Consider the following 12,622-nt stretch of genomic DNA (forward strand, 5'->3'; position numbering starts at 1 on the left):
CATGGTACTGGCACAAAAACAGACACACAGATCAATGGAATAGAATCGAAAGCCCAGAAATAAACCCACACATCTGTGGACAGCTAATCTTTGACAAAGGAGCCAAGAACATACAATGGAGAAAAGAAAGTCTCTTCAACAAATGGTGTTGGGAAAACTGGATAGCCATATGCAAAAAAATGAAAGTAGACCCTTACCTTACACCATACACAAAAATTAACTCCAAATGGATTAAAGACTTGAATGTAAGACCTGAAACTGTGAAACTTCTAGAAGAAAACATAGGCAGTACGCTCTTCGACATCAGTCTTAGCAACATCTTCTCAAACACCACGTCTGACCGGGCAAGAGAAACAATAGAAAAAATAAACACATGGGACTACATCAAACTAAAAAGCTTCTGCACAGCAAAGGAAACCATCAACAAAATGAAAAGACAACCTAACAATTGGGAGAAGATATTTGCAAACCATACTTCTGATAAGGGCTTAATCTCCAAAATATATAAAGAACTCATGCATCTTACCAACAAAAAAACTACCAACCCAATTAAAAAATGGGCAAAGGACCTGAACAGACATTTCTCCAAAGAAGATATACAGATGGCCAACAGACACATGAAAAGATGTTCAAAATCATTAACTATCAGGGAAATGCAAATCAAAACTACAATGAGATATCACCTCACGCCCGTCAGAATGGCTATAATTAACAAAACAGGAAACAACATGTGTTGGAGAGGATGTGGAGAGAAGGGAACTCTCATACACTGCTGGTGGGAGTGCAAACTGGTGCAGCCACTATGGAAAACAGTATGGAGATTCTTCAAAAAATCAAGGATAGAACTACCATATGATCCAGCCATCCCACTGCTGGGTATTTATCCAAAGAACTTGAAAACACCAATTTGTAAAGGTACATGCACCCTTGTGTTCATTGCAGCGTTATTCACAATAGCCAAGACTTGGAAGCAACCTAAGTGCCCATCAAGGGACGAATGGATAAAGAAGCTGTGGTATATATACACAATGGAATACTACTCAGCCATAAGAAACGATGAAATCCAGCCATTTGTGACATCATGGATGGACATTGAGGGTATAATGCAAAGTGAAATAAGTCAGAGGGAGAAGGTCAAATACCACATGATTTCCTTCATTAAGTAGTAGATAATAACAACAATAAGCAAACACATAGGGACAGAGATTGGATTGGTGGTTACCAGAGGGGAAGGGGGGAGGGAGGAGGGTGAAAGGGATAATTCGGTACGTGTGTGGTGATGGGTTGTAATTAGTATCTTGGTGGTGAACATGATGTAATCTATGCAGAAATAGAAGTACAATGATATACACCTGAAATTTTTACAATGTTATAAACAAATGTTACTGCAATAAACAAAAAATTTAAAAATAAATAAATACTTAATATTTTGGAGCCAGAAATAAATCAAATGGACAATGGTGCAAAACTAAAAAAAAAAAAAAAAAAAAAATACCCCGCCCCCAAAATTCTTCAAAAACAGTAATAGTGAGCAATGATTTACCCTCACGGATAATAAGATTTTCTGTAAAACTATCTTCTCAGGTTGGCATAGAATGAGACAAATAGATCAATGGAATGAAATAAAGCATGTGGAAACATACACACTATCGTGAAAAGAGTAATTGAATATAGTACAATGATGGTGATTCATATTAGGAGAAAAGGATGCCTTATTACACACAAATAAGGTTTATGTCCATATCAGGAGATCCCTCACATGTCCTTCTAAGACCACCTAATTATTGATCATTGTGTGACTAAGACTGATGGGAGGAAGGTAAACTTCCAGTTTGGAAATTGAGCTCTTTCATGGTAGAGGTGTTAATCAGACGCAATGAGCTCTTAGCACATAGTTTGTCACATAGTAGGCACCTTAGAAAGTAAATATGAGTACCATTGACTCACAGCAAACAAACCAGAATTAAACTAATTCGTTGAACAGTATGAAACAGCATGATATACAAAAAGAGGAAACAGAGAGATTTCATGGCTTTCCTTATTGAAAACAATAGCTGTAACATAATTGAAGGAAACCAGAATACGTCACCCCAAAATATGCCTCTTTAACATAAAAATTATTTTGAACTAAAGGCAATGAGAAGCAGTAAACACAAAAAAGCCTCCTCCTTTTCTGCCTAAAGCTTGGAAATAAATTCTCTTTTTATTGGAGAGAGACTCTTGTCAGCCCAGAGCTGGCACCAGAGGAATCTGAAAATAAACCTTGTTAAACTAATCCTTATCAAAGATGAGGACCACGAGCCCTAGTTGAACTATCATTGGCCCGAACCCCTTTGTCTTCTCAATTCTTCATAGATGTATTGTTTCTTTGTTAGTTTAATTCTTAGGCCCAGCCAGGGAGCCAAAAAAGGTAAAGGAGAATTTTCCCTCCCCTACCTAATACATATTCAATAAATATTTATTGAACAAATTGATCTGAAAATCCAATTCACACATATTTTTACAGTCATATGTTTTTTCAGTCAGATGTTTCTGAACTTCCTTAGCCAATTCTTCTAGCTCAATCTCATCACCAAATGGCAAAGATTTTGTGTGGCTATTCTTTCTCTTCAATCTGTGGTCAAATTCGGTATGTCTACCTTCAATTCAGGAATAAAGACACTTTTGATGAATGATAACTATGGCCATGGTGTATAAACCTAGGGAGGTATTTTCTTAGAGTGAGTGTTTTCTCTCTAACCCTACACCTGTGCTGCCACAGCCCTAGCCACTTCTTATCTGTGATGGCAATTCCCTGCCTTGGTCCCCACAGCAGGTTCATGTATCAAGCGGAGCCCTGGGGTTTTGGTACACCTCCCTGCAACATACCTCTCACTGTGGCTCCCTCAGTGAACAGAAGTACACTGCAGAGTCCTCGAGCTGTGAAGCTGAGATGACAAGATTGATGGATTTGTTTGCCTTCTGGAAATTCAACAAGTAGCGACCTTCTGTGGCATTTTGCTGGTTGTAAAAGTCCTGACGAATAAAGAAAATCATTGCCTCACTGCTGGGCTGCTTGTACCAGAATAGACTATAACTTCCATCACTGGTATCATATCTGCAGTTCAGGGTCACAGCCTCCTTCTCCTGCACTAACATTAGCAGTTGGGCTTGAGTTACCTTCTGTGCAACACTGAATCCTGAGTGAAAAAAAGTAGAATCAGAGGTTTAGGATAAGTGGTGTAGAATAAAGAAATTCTATTTTACAACCTGCTACCTTTCCTTTCCAGGGTACCCACAAGACACTGCCTGTACCCCTGGTCCTTAGGTCATAGAGGAGGCACGTTCCCACTGGGGCCATCCCTACCTAGCCACATTGAAGCCATGATCACCTTCAGAAGGCTGGAGAATGACATGTTTGAGGTCTTCCACTAGAAGGTAAATATCTTGTTCTTCAACTTCAGAGCTCTGCACTGTGAGGTGAGCCTGACAGAGTGAGAGAAGTTACTGGGTATGTGCTGCTGACTCAGAACAGGAAACAGGGGTTTCAGAGTGTAGCAAGCTGGTGTGGATGATATCAAATTTCTCTGTTTACTGGCTGAGAGTCTCACCCAACCCAAACTACTTTTTGAATTAACAAACTCTTATTTTGAAAACAATCACATATGAAAATAAACAACAAGAGTAAAATTTTATGTTGAAAGGAAGATGATGATTCTATCAACTGCTATGTTCAGTCATTGTATCTGTGATGGAATTGGGTGGGTGGCATTTATTTAAAAACACTATGTATAATGGACAACGGAAAAAACATTAGATGTAATAATCATATATCCTCACACCTATGTATGCTGTTGTTTCACCTAAGGCAGAAATAAATCACTTCACAATAAGAGGGCAAAGCTGTTTGGACTAATCACTGCTGCTCTTTTGATCTACTTATTGTTAATAGCAATATTCCTTCTCACTATCAATGTCTGCTCAGTTGTCCCTCTTAGGCCAAAAGTAGAAAAAATCTAATCACTCTGTGCTGAAGAGTTTAGACTGAAACCTCTCAGACAGTGAATCCTGTCGCAAAGGTCCCTTTCTATTTTCCATTTAGTTTTGACAGCCTAGCTCTATTCATAAAGGCCAGAATAGACACAAGAGCTTGGTCATTGGGTTATCCAACTTGTGATTTATATTTTTCCCATTGTGTCAATTGGCATCTAATTGAACCACAGTAAGCTTCTATATTCTGGATGCCCAGCTTTGAAGAGAATATACCATAGGTGACCCCATACACCTCCATAGGATGGCTGATCACACGATCATTGATTATAATAAAACTTTTTCTCTGTATGTATATTAGAAATAGGGCCATACCTAGGGAAAATACTCAACAACATGGCAAACTGTTAACAAAGATCCACTGCCTATCATTGCCTATCTCTTGATACAGTTGCCAGAGTTTATCATCCTTGTTTCAAAGTAATGGCAGCCTCAGCCAAACTGGTTGATGTATCTTCAGATCTTACACTGAAATCTCCATTAAATCTGGTGGTACCACAAACTGTACAAACAGTTCTGCTCTCTAAGTTGTACACCATAACTCCCTAAAAACATGTAACATTTTTCCACCAGTTGGCTGAGTAAATATGAAATATTCTTCATTTCTTCTCATATAATTCAACCCTAATACATTTCTCACCCAAGGGAATTTCATTATTGTACTTCTGTCTTTCAGGAAATGTCTATGTCCAGAACAGATCTTTTAGACACTCTCATACCAAATTATGCATTAATAAGTTTTTTAATAACCTTATCCTAAAAATTGAAAAAGTCAATTCCAGACTGGTTATGTAATAACTACTCCAGACTCCTTTATAAAATCCAGTCCCTCAGCAGAAGCAAAATTAATTCAAGTGGCTGAACTCGTGGATCTCTCTTGGGCAAGTCAATTTATAAAAAATTGAATTCAGTGTTACTAAATATGTTTTTAACATAGTTCACAGTTTCCAAATAGTATAGAGACAATAAGGTTTCTTAACCACCTAATCTTTTCTTAACTCTCTCGGGTATCTCATGGATCCCTATTAAAAATGGACACAAAATACATGAATTATTTGATGTCTTCATACAACTCAAAGAAATTTTTGTCATAAAGACAAAGTGTAACAGTGTAAAAGACTCTGTAGAAGCTAGGAAAAGAATGCTGGAGCAGATCCTCACTCTAAACATGCCATTCTGACTAAAGTCCTATGCAAGCTCCTCTTTGTGAACATAAAGACAAATCCATGGAAAAGTTCAATAATTCCATCTTAGAAGCAGAAAAATTGGCCTCCAATTTTGTAAAGACTCACTAGAAATGGTTGATTTTTCACATTCATGGGGACAAGATATACCAAAGCCAGGACATCTACCTGGTGGAGCCAAGTGTTCTCTAATGAACATTTGCTAAAATCCTCCAGAGACAACACATCACAGTAGGGACATACTGGCTGCAGTAAAAACAAACACCAGTGGAGAAACTTTGCTAGGAGGGCAGAGAATGGGGCCAGTTCACACATTTCTTGGAACCAAAACAAATTCCATAAAAACTGAAACAGCGGGATACGTACTGAAATACTGTCCAAGGAAATATCTGAGTATCTCCAAAAAATGATCTTACATGATTGCATTCCCTCCATGGGTCATGAGTATGTACTGATGATAGTATTTTATTTTCTACATGGGTTGAAGCACTCTCCTGTCAGAAAACCACAGCACTCACAAGAGTTAAAAACCAACTTGATATTGTGTTTACTACAGTGCCATTTCAAATTATCAGTACATAGGAGAACAAATTTCTCTGAGACAGTTCTGTAAAGTTTTGCACTCACTCAGAAACTTCACTTTTCTTATCACCCCTCTATCCTCTGAAAAAGTGGAGAGAACAAATGGAATATTAAAACTGAAATTAGTTACTGTAGCAGACAGCCTGGCACTCCTATGGGCTAATGCATTACTAGCCTCAGCTCTCATGGCCCTACATTCTTCCCCTCACAAAGTCATGTGTTGTCTCACTATGAACTGGTCACTGATAGGCCCATGTAACTCAGAATGTCCCAAACCATACATATTTCAATCTTTCATAAACTGAACTACATAAATAAACCCATGATACTCAGTCTTTTCATCCATAGCCACAGGTTGATTTTCTAGCCTTTCATTTAATCAGCGTTTATATATGACCTTAACCTGGGTGATGTGGTGCTCTGAAAAAATCCCAGAGAAATACTGCCAATGAGCTTGTGGAAATGAACTTATTAGGTGGTATTTACCACCAGTTCAGCAGATAAAGTACATCATTCATCCTTAATTGACAAGAATTGAATAGCTACTTACATTAGATATCTTAAACTGAGGTTCTGCAGAGAATCACCAGAAGCAGACAGTCCTCAGAAGGTGAGTGCTGACCCAAGATCATTGAAACAAGTATATAATGGCATAAAGTAGACAACCCCATTTAAGACCATTAGAAGAGAATTCTCCTAGAGGTTTAGAACCACTGATTGTCATACTCGACTTTGCATTCTTTGTTTTTCATCATTTTAGTGTTATTTTCCCACTAATGCTAGAATGTCATACATTTCTGATTCATCCTACTTTGTTCTCTTACTAATAAATAACTTGCTAAGATATTGGCTTTACTTGAAGCAATAACAACCTTAATGCTATAATTCAGCTCTACAAACCCATTGCTAGTTCAACAAAGTTCAAGAATTGTTGGCTATGTTATTTAATGTCAACTCCTAGAAAAGACAAATAATATCCATACCCCAATTAGTATGGCTAAAGTGACTTTTGATCAGTAAAATTTGTCTCAAAATGTTAGAAAAATTTAGAATAGAGTTGGTATAACTAGACTTATGTAAATAACATGCCTCAACCCAATTATATGAGTTCGCCAACACTCCCCCAATCCTCTCCATTATCGACTGCAATGGTGTTTCTTTTGTAGAACTGTAAATTAAATCTCCAAAGGAATTCAAACACTTGAAATGATGAGTTATTCCTATAAAATGACTTAAGATTTCAATCATAAATGTAACTAAGGGTGGTGGCAGAGATGGAGATTATGCACGTGCTCAGTGGCATGTGCTTCTTCTCACCAAGATGCAGACTTCTCAAAAGGTTTTTTTTATTGTATGGCTCCGTTCACACGACATTCTTAAAAAGATAAAAATAGAACAAATCAAGGTTTCAAGGAGTTAGGGATGGGAGTGGGTATAATTATAAAATGATAGCATAAGGGAGTTTTGGGGAGCAGTGGAACTCTTTTGTATCATGATTATGTGATGGTATGTGAATGTATACTATATATTAAAATTCAAAATTCACAGATATACTTGTACACAAATATAGTCAATTTTCCTATGTGACTTTTTTTAAATAAAAATTTTAAACACTGAGAAAATAAAACAAAGTAATTGATGTAGTTTCTATTTTCATGACTGGATTCTGCCTAATAAGTATATTGTTTTCTCAACTTGGAAAAGAAAAGCACCAGCCATGCCAACTGTGATAGGTAAAATAATGGCTAAAAAAGAAATTAGGTCCTAATCCTTGGGAATCTGTGAATGTTACCTTACATGGAAAAAAACTTCGAAGATATGATTAAGTTAAAGATCTTGAGATAGGGAGATAATCCTGGATTATATGGACCTAAATGCAAGCACATGTATACTTTTAAGAGGGAAACAGAGAGAGATTTGATAACAGAAGTCAATGAGATCATGAAGACAAGACTGGAGTGATGCGGCCTCAAACCAAGAAATGCTGGCACCCACGAGAGCTGGAAGAGGCAAAGAACAGATTCTTCCCTAGAGCCTCTGGAACGGGTGTAGCCCTGATAACACCTTGATGTCAGCCCAGTGAAAATAATTTCAACTTTGGCCTCCAGAACAATGAGAGGAAAAATTTCTGTTGTTTTAAGCCACCAAGCTTGTGGTAAATTGTCCAGAGGCATAGGAAACAACTACACAAACTGTGGCAAAATTTGAAAGCTTGAATGTGTCTGGATCTGAGATAACTACGTACTGACTCTGCACACACTGGCTAGACAATTTTTTTCTTCCATTGGATAAATTCTCACCTAAGTCTGATAAAGCAGTTAAGCCAACAGTTTAGGGTGTTTAAGCAGTTAAGGGTGTAGTAATTACATCCTCTCTCTTCTTGCTTGGATTTAAGAAGAATAAACTAATAAAAATATAAGCCGTGCTTCTCTCTAACTCCTTTATCAGTATCAGAGAAAATGAACAAATCAAGACTCAACTTGCGGGGCCGGCCCCGTGGCTTGGCGGTTAAGTGCGCGCGCTCCGCTAATGGCAGCCCGGTTTGGATCCCCTGCGCGCACCGAGGCACCGCCTCTCCGGCCATGCTGAGGCCGCGTCCCACATACAGCAACTAGAAGGATGTGCAACTATGACGTACAACTATCTAGTGGGGGGCTTTGGGGGAAAAAAAAGGAGGAGGATTGGCAATGGATGTTAGCTCAGAGCCGGTCTTCCTCAGCAAAAAGAGGAGGATTAGCACGGATGTTAGCTCAGGGCTGATCTTCCTCATCAATAAACAAATAAATAAATAAATAAATGTAAATAAAGTTTAAAAAAAAAAAAGACTCAACTTGCTTCTACTGGACAGGAGCTAGTGGCTTTAGTGAGGAAAATAATCAAAGCCAGTTAAGGGGTGAGCTACAATACTGACCTTTCTTCTTCAAATGTTTTAAATCTAATTTAACCTAATGACTTTCCCTACAAGAACAAACCAGTTAACTAATAAATACAACCATAACTCAGCCAAGAGGTATCATCTCACCACACCAATTCCCAGTAATATCCATGCTGAGGAAGACTATGAGGGATTGGGAAAATAGCCTACCCTTGACCAGGAGTGAGACAGTGAGGGAATTAATTTTTATGCAAACTTTTCCTTCCCTTGATTTATCTACAACACTAAAAGAATTAACTTTTTTTAAAAAGAAACTTGTGAAAGTAATGTTTAATTCAGTCAAAACATGAAAATGAGGTAGCAAAATTTGTAACAAATTATCTCTAAAATAAACATTAATTCAAATGCTCTCTGTGGTCCACTAATAAGAGTTGAGTAAGGTAAATGATAAATATATATTAAAAATTTTCCCATGTACCCCAGTGGTAAAGATTTCAATCATAAATGTAGCAATATAAATTAAATATCAAACAATAAATTTAATTATCTACCTCAATGGAGATTTATGAAGAAAGATATAGATATAGATAAATGAAATAAATACTATGTTCTTCAATAACCAAATGTACACTTTCAGGAGTTTATTCTTCACAAGCCAACTTATAAATTTAACTGAATCACAAAGCTTAAATTAAAATTTAAATTAAAATTTTGAATATATAGCAGATTATCAAGTGTGTGTTATGTAGCAATGACTCAAAGATACAACTTTCCCTTCTCAATTCTGTGAGAGTTAATGTGAACATATACTAACAAAATTTTGAAAAAGTAGAATAGTTGTGTGAGTCTAATCCTCAACTCACTTTCTTGAATAAATCATTTCCTATTTTAATTTCCCTCAATCATACAAATAACATATATAGAACTGGGCTCTAAAAGAAAACCCACATCACATTTGCTGAACTAGAATATTGTCAAAGTACAAATTTTATCACAAAAATATAGAGAGAAAGAATATAAAAATATAATTGTGACTTGTGAAAATCTCTCACCGAGCTATTAAAAAGCAGGAATTAGAGGAGAAGGTGATGAAATTGGGAATGGTCAATTCAAGATATGATATAAAGTGGGAAAGATCAGAATCCTAATTACACTACAATTTATGAAGAGAGTATGCCAAATATTAGCAATTAATTACCTGGGTGCATATTATCAATTTCACACTCTTATAATTTATAAATTTTCTATATTTAACATGTAATGTTTTATAATGAGCAAAAAATAACATATGCAATTTTTGAAAGACAGGAGTTAAAAGTTCATCCATAATAGGAACGTGATATTGCTACTAAGAATTTATTTGTATGAGAAGAGTCTGAATAGCAAAGGAAATGTCATCTTCAAGTCCTGAATTTCAAAGTAAAACATCAGTAACTCCCTTCAAAAATCCATTAAGCAACAGTCATCCAACAAAATATTAGAACCCTTCCTGGGTCATCTTGAGCCTAACTTTCTTATTATATGCTTTTAATGTCTAATACACTAGTTTCCACTTGCAGACAAATGAAATGACAAATGCTATAATTGAAAGTCTGTGCCAAAGGAAAAGGGGGCTGCCCCAGTCACAGGTTTGAGTACAGGTTGCAGGTGCCTGGGAAGCAATGTGTACTCGCTGCACAGAAGTAGACAGCTGTGTCTCCAGGCTGGGTGGCTGCGATGTGCAGGGAGAGATGTTTGGCCGTCTTATTCAATAAAACAGTGAGTCTTTTCTCTTCCTTTTTGTCCACATTTGAACGAATGTCTATAATGAGCTGGAGGCCTTTTCCAGGTTCTTGCTTATACCAAGGGAAGTAGTTTGAGGCACTGTCTGAATAAGTACAGCTGATAACACAACTGTTTCCCTCCTGGACACTCAGGGTAGAAGGATGCTGTTCCACATTCTCTCCTTGGCTCAACCCTATGCAGAGAGAAAAAGCCAGAGAAAGCAGAAAACTTGCCAAGTCATTACACTCTAGAATTTACTTTTCGTTTTCCATCGTAACTAGCTGAATCCTGAATAAATCTAGTGCCGTTCCTGGACTTCTAAAGAATATATTCTAATGTACTCTGTTCCCCAAAATCCCTCAACTTACAGTCCAGCTGCAGCCACAAGAACATGAATAAAACTTGAACCGACGTCTTCATTGCTCCTCCCAATTAGGATCAATTAAACACTTGCAATCTTCAGCCAGCAGAGCTACTTCTATTATCAGATTGTCCTTTCTTTTCTCTAACATCATAGTGGTTTCTCACATTGTCTACTCAGCCAATAAGAAAAAGACTCAGCTTCTGCCATAAGCCTGTTCATTCAGAATCCACTAAAATGAACCCTCCACATATTCTCATAGAGGTGCACTACCATCTTGTGGTCACATCTCTAACTACTGAACTCACTGGTTAAATGTTCCTTGTTTACCCTGTGCCTGTGAAGGACTCAGATGCATAAAAGCAGCAACAGGTCAAAGAATTGGGTCTTACATGAGAGACTAAATGCACAGTAAGAATGTAGAGATCAAGATTTATAGCTCTGCACATTACTGAGTCATTTATTAAGTTGGAAAGAGGTAGATGCTGTTGGTGTTTATTCAGCAGTGGACTGGGTTTACATGTTTGAAATCAGGAAAGCACCATGATTCACTCTCTCAAACAAAGAAAGAATAAAACTTTCCTTTTCTAAGCAAAATCTACCATCCTCATTTGTCTGTTTTGGAGAAAAACTCTTTCTGAAAGGAATATGTAAGCCAAAGATCAGAATAAGGGAGAGACTATCATTTGATATTTTAAATGCCTACTATCTCAGACTCTGCTCCTCTAAGCTGATCTTGCCCATGACTTTGCTATTCCCAAAGAATTGACAGCACTAACAGTCAAAATGTGTGTACTTCCTTCAGTAAAGACGATTGTGATAAGAGCTAAAGGATCAAATCTCCATGATAAGGGAGCAGGGGGATAATTTCCATAAGTTATTAATATTTCAACATATAGGAAACAGTTTGACCCATAGATTGGGCTGATTTGCAATGAGAAATATGACATACTTTAATAAATCTATTCCAATGCTATACGTCTTATTTTCTGCAAAGTATTCAAAGAAAGAGTAGAAATTCCAAGAAAACATCAGGCCTCAGATTCAGAAAATATAACCACATATAAGTTCATTCTGAGGCGATTTCATTTTCTCACACCAAAATGGATGGCATATCCTAAAATGCAGTTACTGACTCATATCCTTAGTGGAATTTCTTCTAAAGTATTAGCCAACTCTCCTGTCACACATTCCCACTTCCCTGGCCACTGCTGGCTCAGATTTCATACTCTATCATAGAGACTATAGCTAACAATACCGTATTTTATACTTGAAAGTTGCTAAGAGAGTAGATCTTAAATGTTCTCATCATAACAACAACAACAAATGGTAATAATGTGAGGTGAATGATATGTTAATTAACCATTCATGGTAAACATTTTGAATATATATGTGTATCAAATTATTACATCATACACCTTAAACTTACACAATGTTATATGTCAATTAAATCTCAAAAAGCTGGAACAAAAAGAAAATGATAGCAGTTTTTAAAAAATAGGTGGCCCATCCTAACTGCAATGACTGACTCATATCCTTATGTGGAAATTTCTCTAGCCTATAAGCCAGCTCATCTGGCATGAATTCCTGCTACCTTGGCCATTGCTGGCTCAGATTCCATATTCTACCGTCTTTCTCCCAAACTCCACTACAATATTCTTTCTCCAAGACTTTGGTAATGTCCTCCAGTCCTGTAAGTTTCCAGAATTATCTCTCTCTGCCAAAAACTCTTTCCCATGTACTTTAATTTCTTGGAATTTTCTGATTACCTCTGTGAGACTAAATCTAGGGAGGCTTAAATATTACCTCTTTCTACTAGGCAGGTAG

At 37.0% G+C, this 12,622-nt stretch overlaps 1 gene segment (V, D, J or C); it reads right to left on the bottom strand.

Annotated features, from left to right (window-relative positions):
• Window positions 1-9,286: 9,286 nt before the first annotated feature.
• Window positions 9,287-11,413, bottom strand: LOC131405812 (T cell receptor alpha variable 13-1-like). The segment is given in 2 exon segments: window positions 9,287-10,627; window positions 10,803-11,413. Coding segments are annotated over 2 exon segments (387 nt in total).
• Window positions 11,414-12,622: the final 1,209 nt, after the last annotated feature.

This window comes from Diceros bicornis, chromosome 5 (genome assembly GCF_020826845.1).
Source record: "Diceros bicornis minor isolate mBicDic1 chromosome 5, mDicBic1.mat.cur, whole genome shotgun sequence".
In the NCBI taxonomy this organism is placed as follows: Eukaryota; Metazoa; Chordata; class Mammalia; order Perissodactyla; family Rhinocerotidae; genus Diceros; species Diceros bicornis.